Genomic DNA, 24,703 nt, shown 5'->3' with positions numbered 1-24,703 from the left:
TACTTATCAAGACTATTAAAAAGAATTACTGACTGGGCGTGGTGGCTCACACCTGTAATCCCAGCACTTTGAAAGCTGAGGCGGGCCAATCACTGGAGATCAGCAGTTCGAGACCAGCCTGGCCAATGTGTTGAAACCCCATCTCTACTAAAAATACAAAAATTAGCTGGGCGTGGTAGCACAGGCCTCCCCAGCTACTTGATAGGCTGAGGTGGGAGAATCGCTTGAAACCGGGAGGCAGAGATTGCAGTGAGCTGTGATTGTGCCACTGCACTCCAGCCTGGGTGACAAAGCAAAATCAGTCTCATAAATAAATTAATACATACAGTTATTGAATTATAACGATCTCTTACTAAATTTCTAATATTGGTTTTAAAGAGTCTACTTATCGCTAGAAAAATAACAATATGACATTTTATTGTTTTTTACTGTGACTTTTTTTTTGAGATGGAATTTTGCTCTTGTTGCCCAGGCTGGAGTGCAATGTCGAGATCTGGGCACACTGCAACCTCTGCCTCCCGCATTCAAATGATTCTCCTGCCTCAGCCTCCTGAGTAGCTGGGACTACAGTTGCCTGCCATCACACCAGGCTAATTTTTGTAGTTTTTTTAGAGACAGGGTTTCACCACGTTGGCCAGGCTGGTCTTGAACTCCTAACCTCAGGTGATCCACCTTCCTCAGCCTCCGAAAGTGCTGGGATTATAAACGTGAGCCACCATGCCCAGCCACAATGTCTTATGTATTGAGTTTATTCACTTAATCTGATAATAGTTTTTTTGCACTATTTACTTATTTACTGCTTCTCTCTTTGAATGTGATGATGAAATATATAATTTTGTAATACAGGTCAAGATATCATGTGTTTCAACCATTGATTAATCTTCAGCTGCTTTGAAGCTTATGCTTTTTGATACATTCTTAGTTATTTCATATTTATTTCTGTATGTAAAATAGAATTTTATTTCTTACTTGTCTTTACAGATTATTTCAAAATTTATTTTACATTATACTGTATTTAATCCTGCTCACTAACTCTTACGTTTGCTGTTGTTTAGGTGGTTGCTCCTTATCAAACCTTATTGAACCCCCTGAGCAAATTGAATGTTTTGAATAATCTACATTCTCATTTCATATTGGTGGATGATGGCACTGTTGGAAAGTATGGGGCAGAAGTCAGACTGAGAAGAGAACTTGAAAAAACTATTAATCAGCAAAGAATTCATGCTAGTAAGGGAATTCACAAATTTGTTATTGTTGGAATTGTTCTGGGCTGTATTAATAGCCAACAGCATTCTAAGAAGATAGAATGTTCTTTGAAGTACTTATTCTTACACAACAAGCCAACTTGATCTTAGACAAAGTGATAAGACCAAGGAAAAGGAGTCAGAATTGGGCACTCAGTTATCAAGGCTAAAATGAAAAAAGGTTCATTGGAAGCCCTGTTGTTACTGCAATCCCATTGCAGCCCAAGGAATTCATAAATATTCTTAATGAGTGATTTATTCCAGGACAAGGCTATGAAATTCAAGATTGAAAACTAAAAGGGAAAAAAAATTACTAAAAGAAAGAAATCAGCTTAAAATTTATAAAATGAGTATCACTGTTTGGCTAAATGTGTCTTAAAAGTTGTATTCTTGGGACTGATTTTCCTTTCTAATCATGTCTGTATTTTCTTGGTTCAACATCTAAATTTTTATTTCAAATAATGGAAAAGTTGTAATCTAAGGACACCAAGAAGTTGAGCTCTGTGACGGAGTAAAACAAATTTAAAAACACACACAAAAAAAGAAATTTAAAAACTACAGAACAGTGTTTACAGATTATGGTGGAATCAGAGCTTTTGCTAAAGGTTAAGAAGGCTGGGCGCGGTGGCTTATGCCTGTAATCCCAGCACTTTGGGAGGCTAAGGCAGGTGTATCACTTGAGGTCAGATGTTCAAGACCAGCTTGACCAATATGGTGAAACCCCGTATTTCCTAAAAATACAAAAAATTAGCTGGGTGTACCTCTAATTCCAACTACTCAGAAGGCTGAGACAGGAGAATCACTTGAGCTCAGGAGGCAGAGGTTGCAGTGAGTGGAAATCTCGTCACTGCATTCCAGCCTGGGTGACAGAGCAAAACTCCTTCTCAAAAAAAAAGTTAAGAATGGTTTATAGTTCTACAGTTACCTTTTGTTTGTTTGCATTTTCTCAGTACACTGCACGTTATTGTAAAAGCAAAAATTCGTATTCTTTACGAATTTTGTTCTGTTACTCTTCTAGAGGTCTTGGAATTTTATTGATCAGGTCCAGTTATGTAATTCTGTCATCTATTTCTTCTTTAATTTTTAAGTTTTTTAATTTTTTCTTTTTTACAAACCCTGCATGTGACATTTGAGACAGTCATTAATTTCTATATTAATGTCTCAGTACATTTGGAATCAGAAATACATGTTTTGAAAACGAATAAAAACAGGCCTGTAATCCCAGCACTTTGGGAGGCTGAGGCGAGTAGATCACAGGTCAGGACTTCAAGACCAGCCTGGCCAATACGGTGAAACCCTGCCTCTAATAAAAATACAACAATTAGCCAGGCGTGGTGGCGTGCTCCCGTAGTTCCAGCTGCTTGGGAATCTGAGGCAGGAGAATTGCTTGAACTGGGGAGGGAGAGGTTGCAGTGACCTGAGATTGCACCACTGCACTCCAGCCTGGGCAGCAGAGCAATACTCTGTCTCAGAGAAGAAAAGAAAAACTGATATATGTTAGAAGTTCAACTAATGTAGTATTAAAAAGCAAACTAAAAATTTAGTGTTTTACATTTCTCGTCAAGAGCTCAATAAAATATAGAAAACAAATTTTTACTTTTAAGTAGTGGACATTAAATTATTTGATGTATGTTAAATTATCTTTTGGATTTTCTAATTTTGTCATTTAGAGAACAGTCTGTAAAATAGTGACAAAGTAATATATTCATTATTTCATCTACTTATGTGAACTGGTATCAGGTGGAGTGCTTAAAGTCAAGTCAACACAGTCTTAGACATGTTTTTGCTTTTTATTTTAATTTTCAGTAAAATTAAAATTAGAGTATGAATTTTGCCTACTTTTTTTTCTTGGAGAGAAACTTGCTTGGGATGAAATAATTTTTTAATTTAACTTTGCTCTTTTTAGGAATTGGCCAAGGTGTCCCTGTGGTGGCACTTATATTTGAGGGGGGCCCAAATGTTATCCTCACAGTTCTTGAATACCTTCAGGAATGCCCCCCTGTTCCAGTAGTTGTATGTGAAGGAACAGGCAGAGCTGCAGATCTACTAGCATATATTCATAAACAAACAGAAGAAGGAGGGTAAGTGTATGACAACATTTTAATGAATTTATTTATTTTATTATTATTTTTTGAGATGGATTCTTGCTCTGTGTCCCAGCCTGGATGGAATGCAGTAGTGCAATCTTGGCTCACTGCAACCTCTGCCTCCTGGTTTCAAGCGATTGTCCTGCCTCAGCCCCCTGAGTAGCTGGGATTACAGGCATGAGCCACCACGTCCGGCTAATTTTTGTATTTTTTTTTTTTTTTGGGTAGAGATAGGGTTTCACTGTGTTGGCCAGGCTGGTCTTGAACTCCTGACCTCAAGTGATCCACCCATTTTGGCCTTTCAAAGTTCTGGGATTATAGGCGTGAGCCACCATGCCTGGCCCATTTTAATGACTTTATTCAAGAGGCTTGTGGGTTTTAGAATACAGAGTTGGATTCCTCTCTGTGTTTTATGAACATGAAAATTTCAACTTTAATAAAACAGTTTGTTAAGGATTGAGGAAATAGCCTGACTCATATGTTACTGGAACAAATTAAAACTATCTTCATGGAACACAGTTTTGTAAGATCTGTCAAACATAGAGGCACTTATCTTTTAACCTAGTAGTTTCATTTCTGGGAATTGTTCCTATAGATGTACATCTGTGAAATAATGTATGTATAAAGCTACTCATTACTGGGTTCTTTGTAAGAGTAAAAGATTGGAGCAAAGTACAACATGAGAAGATTACCAAAATATATACATGGAAAAAGGAAGGTAGAGAGAAGCATATATATTGTACCACATTTTATATATAATAAAAGGAAAGGGGATAATTTTTTGTGTATGCAGAAAGACACTTTGGAAAGTTACATGAGTAAATGATTCCTGAAAATAGTTGTGATAGAACTGGGCAGTTGAAAGATAGTGCGAAGGAGACTTAACACTATTAATTTTAATATTTTAACATTTTATATTTTCTACTATAGTTTTGAGCCATGTAAATATATTAAGTATTCAAAAAAGAAAAATGTGAGTGCTTATGTTTAAAAATATCATAGTGAAATACTACTTTATACATCATAATTATCTTAAAATTACTTTTATACAGTGTCTTATGTGAGTACTGATACTGCCACACATTCTTTTTGATAATATTCATAAAGTAGTTCAATGAGAAAAATGACTTCATATATTTTCCTTTCAAGATTTATATTGGTAGTCTCATGAAGGAAAAAATAATCCCACCCAAGGTCAAGTATTTAATATGAGTACATTATTTTCAAAGATCTTACATGGATCTACCTGTACTTCATATTGATCATATGAATAATGAAAGATGAAATCAGTGGATTAATTTATGTTTCTTTTTATTCTAGGAATCTTCCTGATGCAGCAGAGCCCGATATTATTTCCACTATCAAAAAAACATTTAACTTTGGTCAGAGTGAAGCAGTTCATTTATTTCAAACACTGATGGAGTGCATGAAAAGAAAGGAGCTTGTAAGTAGATTTCAGCAGAAATTTAAAAAGCTAAGCCTTTTTTATTTCTTGCAAAGCACATTCTAAGTTGGTGAAATACTTTTGTTTTTAATTTGTATTAAAATTGTTTTTATTATAAATTTAAAGACATTTATAAAAAGATTGACTAAAACATTTCTCGTTCAAGAATGCGTACATTATATGAACATGTAAATTTTCATTCTGTGGAAGGAACTGTAGGATTTATTTACTCTGATAAGGAATCTGTAGCCTCATCCCCTAAATTGTTTGCTCTAGTAAGGGACATGAGATACTTCAAAATATGAATATAATATAAAACCAAGTATTTTTATATACTTGCCATTTTATTTGGTAAATGATAAAGTCTTTAAAAATTTTTTGGTTTTTTGGTTGAAATAAAGTTACTAACTGTCATACGTATGTGTATGTATATTTATGTATACATAATACATACATTTCTAGATACATACATATGTATTTTGCCTCCCGTAGAGTTGGAAATTACTGAGTTTTATGATGCCTTTGCTTTAAAAATATAAAGACATAATGTTATGAATTTATCTTTAAATAGATCACTGTTTTCCATATTGGGTCAGATGAACATCAAGATATAGATGTAGCAATACTTACTGCACTGCTGAAAGGTAAGCCTCTAAGACCTTTTTTATTTGTAAGATCTTTATTTTATATATGTATATGTGTGTGTATGTATGTGTGTCTATATGTATACAGAAGATAGAACCTTTTAATATGGCTAAGTGCTTGCAAAGTGAATTTTCAGTCATTTTTCTTTGTGAAAGACACAATGTTGGTTTCCTTGGCAGTAAGATAGCTTTTGATTTAATCTTGTAGAATTTAAGAAAAGTTTTTAGCAAGGTTTATGCCACCAAACCTATTAAATAGTCTTATTAAGAATATGTAACATCCTGGGCCAGGCACTGTGGCTCACACCCGTAATCCCAACACTTTGGGAGGCTAAGGCAGGAGGATCACTTGAGGCCAGGAGTTTGAGACCAGGCTGGACAACATAGACTCATCTCTACAAAAAATTTAAAAATTGGGAGGCTAAGGTGGAATCACTTGAGCCTGGAAAGTCGAGGCTACAGTGAGCCGTAATAATGCCGCTATACTCCAGTCTGGGCAACGGAGCAAGACCCTATCTTAAAATAAACAAAAATTAGCTGTGCATGGTGCTGTGCACTTTATAGTCTCAGCTGCTCAGGAGGCTGAGGCAGGAAGATAGCTTGAGCCCAGAGTTTGAGGTTACAGTGAGCCATGATCACACCACTGCATTCTAGCCTGGGTGACAGCAAGACCTTGTCTCTAAGAAAAAATAAAAATGTGTCACATTCTCGATCAGCTGAAAAATTAGTGTTTAAAGGTCATAAGGCATTAGTTGATAGCTTTTAAAGATAGGATTTTAAAACATGCTATCTTCATTCTGAAGGGAAAATTTGAAAACTAGTGGTGTCTTCTAGGACTAAGGGATTGAAGCACATACACACTGAACTGTTTTTCTCTCAGTATATCCCCAAAGACCTCTAACAGATAAAACAACATTATAGTGAAAAATCTTTTCAGAAATTAGAAACTATGATGGTATTCCATCTGCCTACTTGAAAGTTAGTGTAGAGTGGTATGCCAGGAGCACAGCACATTAAAAGGATACCGTCTTTTTATTTACAAGAATTTCTTGCATATTAGATCATAATAAATTGCCAATGCATCAAGCATTTTTTTTTTTTTTTTTTTGAGACAAAGTTTCGCTCTTGTTACCCGGGCTGGAGTGCAATGGTGCGATCTCGGCTCACTGCAACGTCCGCCTCCTGGGTTCAGGCAATTCTCCTGCCTCAGCCTCCTGAGTAGCTGGGATTACAGGCACGCGCCACCATGCCCAGCTAATTTTTCTTTTTGTATTTTTTGTAGAGACGGGGTTTCACCATGTTGACCAGGATGGTCTCGATCTGTTGACCTCGTGATCCGCCTGCCTCGGCCTCCCAAAGTTCTGGGATTACAGGCTTGAGCCACCGCGCCCAGCCTGCATTAAGCATTTTTAAAATACTGTGATAAAATGTATTTATATCATCTAGGATTGAGATCACAAGTGATAGGAAACCCAGCAACCAAAAAGGGAAAAAAAAAATTATAAATGGGATTGCATAAAAACAAAGGCTGAGTGTGCTGGCTTACACCTGTAATCCCAGCAATTTGGGAGGCTGAGGCGGGCAGATCACTTATGGTCAGGAGTTGAAGACTAGCCTGGCCAACATGGTGAAACCTCGGCTCTACTAATAATACAAAAATTACCAGGAGTCAGTGGCAGGTGCCTGTAGTCCCAGCTACTCAGGAGGCTGAGGCACAAGAATCACTTGAACCTGGGAGATGGAGGTTACAGTGAGCCAACGTCACACCGCTGCACTACAGCCTGGGCAACAGTGAAACTGTCTCAAAAAAAAAAAGTTTAAAAAACGTACCATATCCATTAATTATTTGCCATGTACTTTTCTGTGTATTAACCACTGTGTTTAAGTGGTTTACATTATTTATCTCTATTTCTACAAGTCATATTTCCTCTGATTTTATTCATTTTATAGATGAGGAAACAAATAGAAATGTTAAAGTGAAGGGATCAAAAAGAGCTGTTAAAAATTAATAAAAAGGTGACTACCTTGTGGAAAAATGGCTCAGAACTTATGTAATAAATGATTAGTAGAGGAATCCAAATGCATGGAGAAAATATGGAAGGATGGTTAGTGTTACAGTAATAAATTTTGGGAGGCTGAGGCAAGCAGATCGCTTGAGCCCAGGAGGTTGAGATCAGCCTGGGCAACATGGCAAAATCCTGTCTCTACAAAAAAATACGGAAATTACCCTGGTGTGGTGCCATGTACCTTTGGTTCCTGCTACTTGAAACACTGAAGTGGGAGGATCAGTTGAGCCTTGGAGGCGGAGGTTGCAGTGAACCAAGATCATGCCACTGCACTCCAGCCTGGACAACAGAGAGAAACCTTGTCTCATAAAAAGAAAGAAACTCCCTTCTCCATGGCACTTGGAGAAATGGGTATACTTATACCCCTCCCCTGGTGGATGGTAGAAGTGATCTGAAATACTTTGTAGTATATCAAAAGCCTTAAAGTATACATTCTTGTATTCAGCAATTTGGCTTCTAGAAAATCATCCTATTTGAATAATCAAGCATATGTGCTAAAACATACTCAGCAAAAAATTCAAAATAACCTGAATACCATTTGAAGTGTTTGTTAAATAAATTTTGGCTCATCTATTAGTATATATAAGGTGGATTTATATATAATTTTAAGAAGAATCAAGGTGTGATAAGGAAAATAAAGCAAACTACTGAACACTTGTAGTATGGACCCATTTTTGAATGAACAATGAAAAGTATATGTATGAGTTTGTATATGCACAGAAAAGCACCTGACAGGCTATTTTCAGAATCCTAGTAGCACTATCTCTGTGATAGAAACAGTTCATCTTTGTTTTCTTCTCATTTTTTTGCATTTCTAAATGTTTTCAATGAATGGGAACATGTCGTTTATAGTTGGAAAGGTAAAGTTCTTAACCGTGGGGCTAATCTTAACTCTCTGAGGCAGGCTACTTCTGAATGGTTGCTGAAACCAGTTGTGTAAGTTAATTAAAGAATGGTGGGGAGATGTCGGAAGTGTTTGGGCTGGGCACTGTGGCTCACACTTGTAATCCCAGCACATTGGGAGGCCAAAGTGGTAGGATCACTTGAGGCTGGGAATTTGAGACCAGCCTGGTCCACAGAGTGAGAGTCTGTCTCTACAAAAAGTTAAAAAATTAGCCGGGTGTGGTGGTGCTCTTCTGTAGTGTCAGCTGCTCGCGGAGGCTAAGGCGGGAGGTATGCTTGAACCCAGGAATTCAAGGCTGCAGTGAGCCATGATCACTTTTGCACTTCAGCCTGAGCAACAGACCAAGACCCCATCTCTTTTTTTTAAAAAAAAAAAGTGTTCACTTTTTAATGGAGATAAATTAATGAACCTATCAACTATTTTCTTTATTCGATTAGGTACTAATGCATCTGCATTTGACCAGCTTATCCTTACATTGGCATGGGATAGAGTTGACATTGCCAAAAATCATGTATTTGTTTATGGACAGCAGTGGCTGGTATGTAAATAATCTGCATACACAATACGATTAAATTACACTAAGTAATAAAAAAGTATTTGCGGGAACTGTGACCTGAGTTGACATTTTACTTTTCTGCCAACAGTTCAAAAACAGTTTAGCTAAGTATTTCTACACTATTCTAATCCAGTTTAGGATTTAACATATACCTCTAGAGTAAACCTTATTTTTTAATAAAGTATATAGATCTCTAAGAAACTTAGAACTGAAAGAAGCTTTAGAACTCATGCTCTGTGTACAAGAGAATCCATTTTAGCATTCCCCCTGATGTTTAGACCTATTTCTTTTGTAGTCTTCTTCATCCTACTAAACGGGAGCAACTTCTTCCTAGTTTCTAAGATGAGAGACTTTAGTGTTATCCTTTACTTTTCTCTTTCTCATGTATTCCAATCCAATTCCATCTGTAAATCTTGTCAGATCTACTTTCAAAGTACCTAATTTTATCATCCTGGTCTAGTTCTATGATCATTCTTTTGTGTTTTTTCTTTTACTGAAATAGTAGCATCCTTTTTGGTTTCACTACTCTCATACTTGCTCTCCTTTTACTGACAGGAGATGAATCACATTTCATTTACTGAGAGCATAATCCAGAGCCTTACATGCTACCACTATCCCGTTTGCTCTTTTTTACTAACCTTGTTAGTGTTCTTACAGTTCTGTGAACATACCAAGCATGCTCCTATCTCTAGGCTTTGTACTTGCTGGTCTCTCTATCTGTAACATTCTTCCCTAGATATCCACTTGGGCTTAATTCCTCATGTCTTTCTGGCCTCTAACCAAATGTTGCCTCTTTGGACTTTCTCTGTCCACCCTATTTTAATAGCATCCCGCTATACCAGCATTCTTCCCTGCTATTTTTTCCTCTCTACCTTTTGTCACCATCTGACAAACCATATAATGTAGCTGTTATTTATTGTTTGTCTTTCTCCAAGAAAGTAAACTTTATGAGGGCAAGAATATTTTTCAATTTGTTTACTGCTGTATTAACAGCTTGGTATGTAGTAGATCACTTAAAGTTTTGTTACATGTCTGAATCATTAGGAGCCTGGGCAGATTAAATGTTCATCTGTACCTTGAAGTATTATCAGCCTTTATGGAGGATGAACTAGATCTTTTTTGTCCACGTAGTAAATATAAACAGCAAATTGCAGAAAAGTATGCACAGTATGATCTTCTTTGTGGCAAATTATTCTTATAAATGTACAAACAATGCATATCTACATCTACTGTGTAGTCATAGTACCTTTCTAAAACTTAACATGGGATTCATCTTGGAGAGATGGGAGCTGAAGGAGAGAAAGTTTTATTTTATACCATTTTGTAGTGTTTGTTTTTTTTTTTTTTTAAACCATGGGAATGTATTTCCTGTATAATAAAAAACAGTTTATTTAGTCCCTTCTCCTCTTGCAGGACTACAGAGGAAAAAAAATTAATGTTAATCATCTGTGGTGATGACTATAACCAACCTTATTTTTCCCTTGAATAATATAACTGGATTTTGTTCTCCTCAGATATAAAGGCTTGGATGAAGCATTTATTTTCTGTGTATATGTGGTTTGTCTGATGGATTTCTTCTGCATAATGTTATGTATTTGATTTTGTGTTTCTTGCTAAACTTAGAATTTGGAGGACAGTTGTTTTCTTTTCTTCTTGCTTGCCAGCAGTTCAGTATGCATTGAGGAAATGCTGCTTACAAAGCAGACACATTTTTTTAAATGGCCTCCTTTTTCTCCTCTGATATGAAAATTTAGTTTTTGTTCTAGGGCAGTGGTTATAAACAAAGAATGTTCTTGTTTTAAAAACATTAATTTTGTTATATCCCCTTTTAGTCTACTAAAGTGAAATTTCATAAGTAATAAATTAAGAATATATGTATAATGCTCTAACTGTAATAAGACAGAAAAAATGATTTATAATAAAAAATAGTACATAAATGTTCAAGAGTGGCAGTATAAAACACATGGTAAGTCAGATGCCAGCAGTTATAACAAGAATCAGTGTAAATGCTGCAGTTATGCATGCTAATACAAGTATGTTGTTGGTAACTTAAATATTCTGGGGAACAGATAAACACCCTTTACGAGTATAGGACAAAGAAAGAACAGAGAGAAGATCAAATGGGCACTGGAATAATGTTAGAATATTAATGTTAGAATAAGTAATAACATCAGGATTATTTGTATGTGATAAGCGAAAGAAGGAACTAACCTTAAGTAAAATAGTAGTAACATGCCATGATAAACTACAGTCTCTTAATGTAGAGAAAACTAAAAAGTATTGTTTTCTAGGAAATCAGGCCTCATTTTTAAGCATGTAAAAATATTTTCTTTGTTGTGACAGAACTGAGCAGTGAAAAATGAAAACATACTTTCCACAGAAAACATACTTTCCATCTTTAAATTCTATCATGTAAAAGGCATACATTTCATCAGTATATACTTTAAAAATACCTGGGTGTGATGGCTCACACCTCTAATCCCAGTACTGGGGAGGCTGAAGTATTGGGATCACTTGAGGCCAGGAGTTTTAGACCTGTCTCTATTTTTTTTTTAAAAAAGGCAGATACAGGAGTGGACACCTGTAGTTCTAGCTACATGGGAGACTGAGGTGGGAAGGTCTCTTTAAACCCTGAGTTTGAGGCTGCAGTGAGCTATGATCATGCCACTGGGTGACAGAATGAGACCCTGTCTCAAAAAACAAAAGTATATACTTAAAATATCATGAAGACTATATCCTTGCTAGGTAATGGAAGTTGAAGATAGATTGGAAAAATAAATGGTAATACAAGTTGCTCTAGAGAAGTTGTGTAGTTGTGTGTTGAACCTCTGAAGATAGAATCAGAATAAAATAAAAAATAATGGGTAAAAAACCAGTGGTTTTTTATTGATTTTGCCACAAAAATATTAAAAATATACAGACTGTATTAAAACAGCCTTTATTAATAATACTCAATGAAATACCTACATTTCATGTTTCTACTAATTTACCAGTATTTGATTTGGAAGTCTGTAAAATAGGCTTTAATATATTAAGGATTGCTACAAATGCTGAATGATACAGATGTGTTATATTAAGCACAAATGACATAGGTTGTATTGCTCTCAAATGATTTTTTTTCTCTAATGATGAATAATTTCTTTTAATGTTCTGAGGAAAACCAAGTACAGTCTTGCTGATTTTTCTGGTGGTTGTGTTTTTGCAAAATTCATTGTAGAACAAAAACCATGATGAAATACTTTGTGTTCATTTGTGAGGCAGAATTACTGGTTTTTCACTCATAAACATCTAACAGGATAATAAAAAGTTGTGTGGGATGTGGGATGGTTTCTTTCTGAGTAGAATTGTCCAGTATATTGCATGATTTCTGACGTCCTTTGACCCTACCCATTAAATATTAATAACAGCACTCAGTTATGGAAACTATCCTTCCCACAAAACCTTCCCTAAACACTGAGAGCCATTGCTCTAAGGTATTCTTTCCTGAGATTTAATTGATGATGGATTCTGTTTTTCCCCTCATGTAACCCTTGTTCTTCTACAGAAATAGCGTTTGTGGAATATTCTTTAAGAAACTTGTTCTAGAGAGGTCTTCTTATCTATTCCCTAAATACCTTAAGTCTTATTAGCTTTTTACTATATTTCATCTTTCTAATTTTGTTCTAAAACTGTTGGGAACAAATTAAGTATAAATCCTAAGGACTTAACATTTAGAAGTGTTTGTATAATTAGAATGTGTGAAATATATATTTATTAAATTTGATACTCCTAGGTTGGATCCTTGGAACAAGCTATGCTTGATGCTCTTGTAATGGATAGAGTTGCATTTGTAAAACTTCTTATTGAAAATGGAGTAAGCATGCATAAATTCCTTACCATTCCGAGACTGGAAGAACTTTACAACACTGTAAGTCTACATTAAAATTCTTTATTGACTATCTCTTTGAGGAAATGTTACTTTACCTAAATATAGCCATTCCTACTGATAAAACCTTTAATGTCTTCCTTGGTTATATGAAAAAAACATAGCCAGTCTTAGTGTGGATTAGTTGTATTCCAGTCTGAAACCCTTTCCTTGTTTTTAGAACCCTTCCCTGTCACCAGATCCACATAGGAAGGAAAGGTAGGCTTAATAGCCCTAACTCCCTTTTGCTCCCCTCACCCCTTTTTAAAACTATAGGATCAACTTCTTGTTTTTGTTTGTTTTTTGAGACAGTTTCACTCTTGTTGCCCAGGCTGGAGTGCAGTGGTGAAATCTCAGCTCACCACAGCCACCACCTCCTAGGTTCAAGTGATTCTCCTGCCTCAGTCTCCCAAGTAGCTGGGATTACAGGCATGCACCACCATGCCCTGTTAATTTTGTATTTTTAGTAGAGATGGGGTTTCTCCATGTTGGTCAGGCTGGTCTCGAACTCCTGATCTCAGATGATCGCCCGCCTTGGCCTTCCAAAGTGCTAGGATTACAGGTGTAAGCCACTGTTCTGGCTGATATGCTTTTATTTTTAAAGAAAAAATAAAAATTGGTGAGGAGAGGAAAACATTTTTGCAAATGTCTTTAAAATCTAGCCTTATCAGCTGAATTCTCTTATTTGCTTCTGAATGTAATCTCACAATATCACACATCAGAAAGCCAAAAACTCCACCAAACACTGAGAGAATGAGAATGAGTCAATACAAATACAATTTTAATATGATTAGGAAAAAATTCTTGATCTCATGGAACTCCTGAAGGGATCATGGGGACCTCAGATGTCCCCAGGTCACACTTCGAGAATTGCTGTGTTAAAGTACTTTTATTATTTACTAACAATTTATTTTTAATGGATAAACATTTAATAGAGTAAGATAAAATCGAATTTTAAAAATTCTAAGTGCATTTTCATGTGATTATATACCATTAGAGAAAAATACAATGAAATTTCTCAATACCCCTAAAATATGAGATACTTCTTATTAACTTAGAAGAAACATTTATTTTAAAAAGTTAACCTATGGGAAAGAATTGGTAGAGAGAACTTAGCCCCTGAGTGGATAGACTAAATATAGTAAAAAGACAGAACAAAGTAAAGTAAAATATAATTCATATGCAATATCAATTATGGTCATCTTAGATCTTATATAGAATTTGAAAGCCAAGAATGACAAAGAAAATAACTTCTTCGCCAAAGAAATAGTAGTAGGTGTACCCAGTTTAATTTGAAAACATTTTACAAAATAAATTTGATTAAAATAGAAAAGTAGATTGAATTTATTACTGTAATAATGTCTCATATAAAAAATTAATACAAGGGTGGCATTAAATGCCATTTGATAATTCTTTTAAATAGGATTAAAAGTATTGAGAAGAAGTCTCTTGATTTGTGTCACTTGGAATTCATTGCATTAAATTTCAGATGGGTCAAAGGACTACCTAAAGTCTTTGGGATATTTACTTCCGTCTTGGTGGAAGAGATAATATTTGGCTCTTTTTTCAAAATTACTAGAGATTACTGGAAAGATAGAACTTGAGATTAGTCTGTGTGATCAGTCTTAGTGATACTCTAAGATATACTCTAACAGTATACATGAAGTGATGTAAGATAATGGTGAAATTATGGCATATATAAATGTTAAATCAGGGATTTCTAATCTTTTGGCTTTCCTGGACCACACTGGAAGAAGAAGAATTGTCTTGGGTCACACATAAAATATGCTAACACTAACAATAGTTGATGAGGTTTAAAAAAATTGCAAAAAACTCAGTGTTTTAAGAAAGTTTACAAATTTGTGTTGGGCCACATTCAAAGCCGTCTTGGGCTCCATGCAACCCATGGGCTGCAGGTTGGACAAGCTTGTGTTAAAGGCTTGTTACCCAAAATATTTAAAGTCTGGATACAACTTTATTAGTGACAGAAACAGAGGAACAGACATTTTAACAAGAAGAAAGGTATTGTACAGCTCCATTATTAAAGAAATGTAAATTTAAATTTAAGATAGAATTGTTAAGCTTGTAGTGTTTACATGACTTTTGTAAAACAAAAACTCATGTATCACTAGTGATGCTCTAAGATTCTTTGTTTTTTGGCAGTAAATGTGACAATTCTTTGTTTTAGGAAATAACTCCAAAACAGTATAATTTATATAAGAACGTTCATAAAAATCCTGTAAGGTTTAAATTATTTTAGAAGAAAAATAATAGTTTGCTGTAACTTTTTTCTCTCTAAAGAAACAAGGTCCAACTAATCCAATGCTATTTCATCTTGTTCGAGACGTCAAACAGGTGAGAAATCATTTTTTGTTTTTGAAAAATGTTATTTTTAATACAGTAATTAGAATGTTATTTTACGAAATCACTTATACTTCATCTTTTTTAAAAAAATAACATTTAAATCCATTTTAGAAACACCAATAAAATGACAGTTTGCAGAACAAGTTAAATATGGGCTAAATATGTGGGAAGAGAGGAGTAATACAGAGCATAATGTAACAGTAAACAAGAAAAGAGAGAGTTTATGATATTTTATGAAGACTAGGACCAGGGATGAGTGGGTCAAACCTGTAATCCCAGCATTTCAGCAGGTTCAGTCAGATGGATTGCTTGAGTACAGGAGTTCGAGACCAGCCTGGGCAGCATGGTGAAATCCCTTCTCTACAAAAAGTGAAAAAATTAGCTGGACATGGTGGTGCATGCCTATAATACCAGCTGCTCGGGAGGCTGATGTAGGGGGATTGCTTGAGGGCAGGAGGGGGAGGCTGCCATGAGCCATGACCATGCCACTGCATTCCAGCCTGGGTGACAAGAGTGAGACTGTCAAAAAAACAAAAACAAAAAACCGCTGAGCTTCTGATCATCAAGGATAGATAGAATGTGATGTATAAAGTTCATTGGTCCATAAAAGAAAGACCATTGATAAATGTGTCTTTTTTCCTCTATCTTGAACAGAAATTTGTTCCTTAGAAAATTGTCCCAATGTGAAGGATGTTGAATAACGAAGTTGAGGACTGGGTCATGATCTTAATGGCAGACTTTGCCAGTAAAAATGCTGTAAAGTTCTCTCCCCCTTTAAAAAAAAAATCTAGTATTTCTATCCAGCCATACAAAAGAATGGAATCATGTCCTTTGTGGCAACATGAATGGAACTGGAGGTTCATTATCCTAAGTGAAACAACTTAGTGAAATAGCACATGTTCACTTAGAAGTGGGAGCTAAACAATGGGTACCTATGGACACAAAGTGGAATGATAGACATTGGAGAGTACAAAGGTGGGAGGGTGGGTAGGGAGGTGGTGGTTGAACAATTACCTATGGGTACACTATTCGCTCTTCAGCTAATAGGTACACTAAAAGCCTAGTTTTCACCACTGCATAACATAGACATGTAATAAATCTGTACTTGTACCCTCTAAATATATATAAATTATTTTAAAGTTTTTAAAAAGGAAAAAAAATTCTAGTGTTGCTAGTGATGAATGCATAGCACTGTCATGATCTCAAGCTATTGTGTGACTACTAGATTAATTTATTCTTATTCCTCTTCTCTCCTATCAGGATTGTTTGTGAACTGAAAGTTTTACACATTTATAACCACTTTTATAGCCATTTATATCACTGATATTGGATACAGTTTTGTTTTCCTTGATAAATAGTATTTTTATTTATTTGGTTAAAATATCTTCTTAGTTTCTAAACTTAAATTTTGTTTAGAATTCTTTATTTCAGCTTTTACTTGCTACTAAATATGAGTGTACTATTAAACACATAGAAGGCCAGGCCTGATGGCTTAACCCTATAATACCAGCACTTTGGTTGACTGAGGTGGGAGGATTGCCCAAGGGAAGGAGTTTGAGACCAGCCTAGGGAACAAAGTGAGACCTTGGCTCTACAAAAAATGTAAAAATTAGCCTAGCATGTTGTCACATGCCTGTAGTCCCAAAATGGTTGGTTGGGGGTATGAAGGGGAGCACTGAGGGAAGATCACTTGAGCCCGTGAGTTGAGGCTGCAGTGAGCCACGACTGAACCACTGTACCCCATTCTGGGTACCCATCGAGACCCTGTCTTAAAAGAATGACATTAGAAATGTCATATTTAACAACCTTGAGGATGTTTTTTAAAAATGTCATTTTCTTTATTTTGTAACTGATTTAATACCAAACTAGTATCCCACAGGAAGAACTGAGACATTTTATACTTAAAAAAAATTTTTTTTAATGGAGTTTCACTCTTTCTTGCCCAGGCTGGAATACAGTGGTGTGATCTCGGCTCACTGCAACCTCTACCTCCCAGGTTCTAGCGATTCTCCTGCCTCAGCCTCCCAAGTAGCTGGGATTGCAAGTGCCTGCCCCCATGCCTGGCTGATTTTTTGGGGGGTGGAGGGGTTGGGGGACAAATCTTGCCCTGTTGCTCCGGCTGGAATGCAATGGCGTGATCTTGGCTCACTGCAACCACCACCTCTCAGGTCCAAGCAATTCTCCTGTCTCAGCCCAACAAGAAGCTGGGACTATAGGTGCATGCCACTACACCTGGCTAACTTTTTTTTTTTTTTTTTGGGTAGAGATGGGGTTTCACCATGTTGGCCAGTCTGATCTAGAACCCCTGATCTCAGGTGATCCACCCACCTCAGCCTCCCAAAGTGTTAGGATTACAGGCGTGAGCCATCCTCCCTGACCTGCATGTGCTTTTCTTTATAGCTTTATTGAAATGTATTTCACAAATTACAAAATTCATTCATTTAAAGTGTATATTGTCTGGATGCAGTGGTTGAGTTCAGGAGTTTGAGACCAGCCTGGCCAACGTGATGAAACCAAATCTCTACTAAAAATACAAAATTTAGCTAGATCCACGGTGATGCGTGCCTGTAGTTCCAGCTACTCTCTCAGGAGGCTGAGGCAGAAGAATTGCTTGAATCTGGGAAGCAGAGATTGCAGCGAGCTGAGATTGCATCACTGCACTCTAGCCTGAGCAACAGAGCAAGAGTCCGTGTCCAAAAAAACATACATTTTTTTACTTTACTGTATTCACAGAGTTGTTCAACCATTGCCACAGTCTAACTTCAGAGCATTTATAATACTTCGAAAAGTTACCCTGTACCCTTTAGCAGTCACTCCTCCTTCCTTCTCATTCTCTACTCTGCACTTCTGTCTCTCACCGTAGGCGACTATTAATCTAATGATTTACTTATTTGGGCATTTCATATCAATTTGATTTGGTCTTTTAAAATAATCAAAGTTCCCCCTTTCTTCTAGAAACTTAAATAATGGGGAGACCTAAAGACCATGTTTCTAAACCATGATTTACTTATGTGCCCCAGAAGAAGGAATTTATGGTAGTTAAAATTTTGAAAACAAGTATGAGAGTTTGCATACATTGTTGTTACACTGGTGGCTGTAATAGGCCCTATTTTTTAATTTCTGTAAGTGTTAAATCCTAAAATAAAGGCAGTAGTCGAATATTTTGATTCAAATTGATAACTTTTTTATGACATACCAGTATAGTTTGAGAACTTGATCATCATGACATTTGTTAGATTATTCACATTATTTTACTGATTTCTTATTCAAATGGGTTCATACCATAATGGCATTTGTTATTTTTAATAAATAATGAAGACTATCATAGGTGACATTCTCAGTCATACAGCATATTTTGAGGTTGCTTGAATTAAAACCAAAAATCTTGTATTCAAGATGGAAATGATGTATTTTTGTTTATTTTCAAATTAGAGATTCAAAGGATATAGCTATCTAGAAATTAGAAATTTCACAGATAAAACCAAGATTTTTTTTTTCACTCTTGTTGCCCATATTAGAGTGCAGTGATGCAATCTTGACTCACTGCAACCTCCACCTCCTGGGTTCAAGCCATTCTTCTGCCTCAGTCTCCCAAGTAGCTGGGATTACAGGCACCCACTACCACACCCAGCTAATTTTTGTATTTTTAGTAGAGACGGGGTTTCACCATGTTGGCCAGGCTGGTCTCAAACTTCTGACCTCAGGTGATCCACCCGCCTCAGCCTACCAAAGTGTTAGGATTACAGGCATAGGCACTGCACCTGGCAAAACCAAGTTATTAAAAATACAGACATTTTTAAGAAAAATATCAAGTTCCTGACATTATAATCAGGAAAATAAAGTAGTGATGGTAAGAGGGCTGAATTAGTTAATAAATACAAATTATAACCAGTTTTTAAATTTTGAAACAGGCAGTCTTTCCAAACTCACTAATCATGTATGTTCCAAAAGTACATCTGTAAATTGCCATGGGGAAAATGAAGTCTTACCTTTAAACATTTCAAGTGGTAGTTAATTCCTTGACAACGCTGTAAAAACCTGTAATATCACCAGTATAATTTTGGTTAAAGAAAAATACTTACATTAGGCCAGGCGCAGCTCACGCGTGTAATCTCAGCACTTTGGAAAGCCGACGTGGGCGGATCACGAGGTAAGGAGATCGAGACCATCCTGGCCAAGGTCTCTACTAAAATAAAAAAATTAGCCAGTTGTGGTGGTGCACACCTGTAGTCCCAGCTACTCAGGAGGGTGAGGCAGGGGAATTGCTTGAACCTGGGAGGCAGACATCGCGGTAAGCTGAGATTGTGCCACTGCACTTCAGCCTGCTGACAGAGCGAGGGTCAGTCTCAAAAAAAAAAAAAAAAAAAAAAAAAAACTTGTGTTTCTGGGCAAGTTTGGAAACAAAACACAGCATTTTTTTTTGTAGGAAAATGCTAGTTTTATATATATCACAGTGAAATGGAATAGTTGGCTGATTAGCAATTCAGTTGTCTCTTATGTGTGAAGTATTGGGGCAATGGAGAGATGATACTATCTTCCTGCTTTAGGTCATGCTCCTGTCTCAAGGCACACCTTTGAGACCTGAGAACTTCAGAATCCCATATTTTCCCAGAGGAAATAGAGAAACAAGAATTTATTTCTCCTATAAAGAGAGCTGCTAGCAACCCTCCCTTCTTTCTTTTTTTTTTTGAGACCAAGTCCCACTCTGTCTTCCAGGCTGGAGTGCAGCGTCACAATCTCGGCTCACTGCAACTTCCACCTCCCGGGTTCACACCTCAGCCTTCTGCGTAGCTGGAACTACAGGCACATGCCACCACACCTAGCTAAATTTTTTGTGTTTTTAATAGAGATGGGTTTCACCATGTTGGTCAGACTGATCTCGAGCTCCTGACCTCAGGAGATCCACTCACCTTGGCCTCCCAAAGTGCTGGGATTACAGGCGTGAGTCACTGCACCCAACCCTTGCTGCTTTTAAGAAGTAAACATTTGTCATTTTGGAAAGTAGGCCATTCCTAGGCAGGGCATGGCAGTATTGAGAAATACTATTTGATCTATTTAAAACAAATGTTTTGTTTCTAGGGAAATCTTCCTCCAGGATATAAGATCACTCTAATTGATATAGGACTTGTTATTGAATATCTCATGGGAGGAACCTACAGATGCACCTACACTAAAAAACGTTTTCGATTAATATATAATAGTCTTGGTGGAAATAATCGGGTATGTAAAATTTGGGGGGAATCTATATATGTGCTTTAACATTAATGCATGCACTTTAAATGTTATGAATTAACATAGAGTAATTAGAAATATTTTGTCATCAAAATCCTAAACCAGTCATATTTTGTGTGCATACTCAAAACACATTTCCACATATATATAAATTGATTCTTGAATATTTGTAACATGTCAGCATGTTTAAATCTATTAAAGCTAATAAGATCTCATTTTCCAGAGGTCTGGCCGAAATACCTCCAGCAGCACTCCTCAGTTGCGAAAGAATCATGAATCTTTTGGCAATAGGGCAGATAAAAAGGAAAAAATGAGGCATAATCATTTCATTAAGACGGCACAGCCCTATCGACCAAAGGTAAATTTATTGAAATATTATTCTTTCTGGATTTTTATTTTCTTCTTTCTAAATTACTTAGTATTAAACAAAAAAAACTAATTGATTTAGTAAGAATTATCTTTCATTTTTGGATATGTCTTGGAATTGTAATTTTCTCATATACAGAGGTATTCATTTTAAGTTAATGATTCAGCTACATTCTCATATTTAGCTATGATATAACCAAATTAAAATGTTTTAATAAAGGTTTACCTGACTCTTTTCATTCAGTTTTACATGATTAAGAACATGCACGACAAAAATGTTATTTAACCTTTTATTAAAATTATGTTCTGTTAGAATATTAGTTGAAATGTTTAGGCACTTAAATTTTGGAAAATATTCATTGCAAAGACATTTTTGTTGAAATAGAGTTTTATAAAATGAATTATGAGCTATAATAAAAATCTGGTTTATAAAATTTATGCTATTATGTGCAGTTTTATGGATCTGAATAAGGTAAAGGGTATTTTATTAAAATTTTCACTGACATAATTTTATTTGGCCTTATTATATAATGAGCTTTATAACTTTATTTTCCCTACAAGATTGATACAGTTTTGGAAGAAGGAAAGAAGAAAAGAACCAAAGATGAAATTGTAGACATTGATGATCCTGAAACCAAGCGCTTTCCTTATCCACTTAATGAACTTTTAATTTGGGCTTGCCTTATGAAGAGGCAGGTCATGGCCCGTTTTTTATGGCAACATGGTGAAGAATCAATGGCTAAAGCATTAGTTGCCTGTAAGATCTATCGTTCAATGGCATATGAAGCAAAGCAGAGTGACCTGGTAGATGATACTTCAGAAGAACTGAAACAGTATTCCAAGTAAGTGATATTTTATAATTTTAAAACATTTAAAAAATTCAAAGTAGATATTGTTTGAGTGGCTGTTACAGTGCCACATACTTAATGGTGATGTATTTATGTGTATAATCTTATTGGTATAATTGACAGAAAAATTTTTTTTCTTCTGTTACTAAGTCTCACTCTGTTACCCAGAGTAGAGTTCAATGGCGTGATCTCGGCTCACTGTAACTTCCACCTCCTAGGTTCAAGTGATTCTCCTGCCTCATCCTGAGTAGCTGGGATTACAGGCACGTGCCACCATGCCCAGCTAATTTTTGTATTTTTAGTAGAGATGGGGTTTCACCCTGTTGGTCAGGCTGGTCTCGAACTCCTAACCTCATGATTCATCCACCTCGGCCTCCCAAAGTGCTAGAATTATAGGCATGAGCCACCGCACTCAACCAGAAAATTATTTTTTAAGCATATTATTTGTTTAATTGAGAAATAAACTTTCTGCCTCTGTGTATGAAAAAGAGGCTATTATTATATTGTTTGCAACTCCAGAGTTAAATATTTCAGCAAGAAAGAAGTGCATCCTGGGCAACATAGGGAGACCCTGTCTCTACATGAAATTTAAAAATTAGCTGGGTATGGTGGCGCTTGCCTGTGGTCCCAGCTGCTCAGGAGGTTGAGGCTGCAGTGAGCTGTGATCATGCCACTGCACTCCAGCCTGGGTGACAGAGTGAAACCCAGTCTCAAAAGAAAGAAAGAAGAAATGCCAGAAGTAATTTTAATTTTTGCAAATAGTAGCAATTATATTGGGAAAAGTTCCATTTGAATTGGTAAAGAAGGGGCAGAAGTGAGGTTAGAGCTGTTTTAAGAAAATAGATTGAATTCACCTGGGAGGGCACTTGAGCAGCTAGAACTACATACATAGAATAGTGACATAGTTCATAAAAATTTGCAATTTACTTAGGGGGCAGTATTGGAATATAAACTGGAAAAGTAGTTTGTAGAAGCTTTCTAATAGATACTAACACCTCCGTCTGCCCAAGTGGCATCTTTAGAGGACAGTGACAATTGTTATTGAAAATAAATCTAGCAGGGATCCTATGGTTACTTAGTTGGACTTCAAAACTGGGATGTTTCTCGTAATTAAGTTAGTCCCTAGTCACATTGTTCCTTCTCTCTTCCAGGTACCAACTATTTTCTCTGTTTGAAATACTGCATAAACTTTTTTGAATAGTGCATTGTAGCATTGTGAGTTTTGATTCTCTTTGAGATTATAGTTTGATTTCTAGGACCGGGAGAACGTGCTCTGGATTCACATTTTCAGTCTTGTACATAATGCGACATATTTTAATATTTTGTGATTTCCACATAGATGTAGATGTCTGAAAACATAGAGTCATGGTTTTAATGCCTCATAATTCTGTAAGTGTGTGAGAGACTATTAAAAAGTAGAGAGTATTATTAATGTATGTAAGAATAGTGGTTTAAAATTATAGTTTGTTAATCAGTATATTTTGATTTTTATCTTTTTATAGTGATTTTGGTCAATTGGCTGTTGAATTATTAGAACAGTCCTTCAGACAAGATGAAACCATGGCTATGAAATTGCTCACTTATGAACTGAAGAACTGGAGTAATTCAACCTGCCTTAAGCTGGCAGTTTCTTCAAGACTTAGACCTTTTGTAGCCCACACCTGTACACAAATGTTGTTATCTGATATGTGGATGGGAAGGCTGAATATGAGGAAAAATTCCTGGTACAAGGTATACTTTAGAAATAATTTGATGTTAAGTGTGTGATTAGATAAAAAGAACAGAGGAATTTGTCTAAATATATTGTAAAATGTCTTGATGTGTGGTGGTAATGGTGGGGAGTATGGGCAGTGAGGGGGAGAAGGGTGATTGGCATTTCATCCCAGGTAGCATAATGGGCTTCTTTCTTCCTCCTCTTCTTTACTCTTGAATCCTTTTCAGGTGTGTATAATGATTATGGCCTCTGTTTGAGCTAGAAGGGCAACAAATGGGAAATATTGGAGATTATGGCCCTGAGCAGCCATGAAAAAAAGTTACTGCTTTATGAAAGGATTATTCCCAAATTTGGAAATTCCAGACCTATCTAATAACTTAATAGTCTGTTACTTTTAAGTTAAAGTATATTGAGTGAGTATATTCGTATACTCAGTTTATACTTGTAGATAAGCATATCCATGTGCCCAGTTTTTATGATTAAAAACTTGAGTAAAATGGCATGTGCTTTGAGTTTTGTTATGGTGATAGATACTGCTTTAGATTTTGCTTTTTGTTCTCTTCTATCTTTTAAAATAAGTTGCAGAAATGTAGGAGGCAGAAATCAGGCAAATAATTTAACCATAGGCTATTGAATAACCAACAGAATCTCTGTTACACAATTAGATTTCTTCATGCTTTGGGATTTTGCAAGTAATAAGTAAAATTTTAGAATTAAACCTTTTTGTCTGTAGAGGTATGAGCTGAGTAATCATGTTATGATACGGAACACTTGAAAAGAGATTTAGGATAAAGTTAAGCACATAGCACCTTTATAAGGCTTGAATTTTGTTTAAACAAAATGTGTTTTCTGAACAAATTGTAATCTGATTTTATGTAAAGGACAAGTCTATAATAATTATTAAATCTATCCTATACCCTTATTATAATAATAATCAAATGTTTTGTTAACAGTTCAACTTGGACATGAATTTTCTGTTTTTTTCCCTCCACTACTGGGGCAAAATGGCTAATAATATAAGATATTTAATATCTTTGTTTTTATTATTGAAGGCCATTAATTTTAAAATGCAAAATTATGTTTCTAAAAATTTTAGGTCATACTAAGCATTTTAGTTCCACCTGCCATATTACTGCTAGAGTATAAAACTAAGGCTGAAATGTCCCATATTCCACAATCTCAAGATGCTCATCAGATGACAATGGATGACAGCGAAAACAACTTTAAGAACATAACAGAAGAGATCCCCATGGTAAGCAGGAAAACATTTTAAAGTAAATATAAGTTTGTTCTGAATAATTAATTGTACAATAAATTTTTTTTTTAATTT

At 35.8% G+C, this 24,703-nt stretch overlaps 1 protein-coding gene across 6 annotated transcripts in view; it reads left to right on the top strand.

Annotated features, from left to right (window-relative positions):
- The window catches only part of TRPM7 (transient receptor potential cation channel subfamily M member 7), a 121,393-nt gene that overhangs the window by 51,222 nt on the left and 45,468 nt on the right, over nt 1-24,703 (top strand). For all 6 annotated transcript variants that reach the window (XR_013520975.1, XR_013520974.1, XR_013520973.1 and 3 more), the window contains exons 7-18: nt 1,056-1,227; nt 3,151-3,325; nt 4,652-4,775; nt 5,347-5,419; nt 8,827-8,927; nt 12,718-12,852; nt 15,151-15,204; nt 20,293-20,433; nt 20,669-20,803; nt 21,373-21,653; nt 23,162-23,390; nt 24,470-24,625. Coding sequence is in view for 3 of the 6 variants with exons in the window: in XM_035259639.3 (XP_035115530.3) it covers nt 1,056-1,227; nt 3,151-3,325; nt 4,652-4,775; nt 5,347-5,419; nt 8,827-8,927; nt 12,718-12,852; nt 15,151-15,204; nt 20,293-20,433; nt 20,669-20,803; nt 21,373-21,653; nt 23,162-23,390; nt 24,470-24,625 (1,776 nt within the window). In the remaining 3 variants the exon portion in view is untranslated. The remainder of the gene's footprint in view (nt 1-1,055; nt 1,228-3,150; nt 3,326-4,651; nt 4,776-5,346; nt 5,420-8,826; nt 8,928-12,717; nt 12,853-15,150; nt 15,205-20,292; nt 20,434-20,668; nt 20,804-21,372; nt 21,654-23,161; nt 23,391-24,469; nt 24,626-24,703) is intronic.

Source organism: Callithrix jacchus, chromosome 8, assembly GCF_049354715.1.
Source record: "Callithrix jacchus isolate 240 chromosome 8, calJac240_pri, whole genome shotgun sequence".
Taxonomy (NCBI): domain Eukaryota; kingdom Metazoa; phylum Chordata; class Mammalia; order Primates; family Cebidae; genus Callithrix; species Callithrix jacchus.
This window is presented reverse-complemented; position numbering and strand designations above follow the sequence as displayed.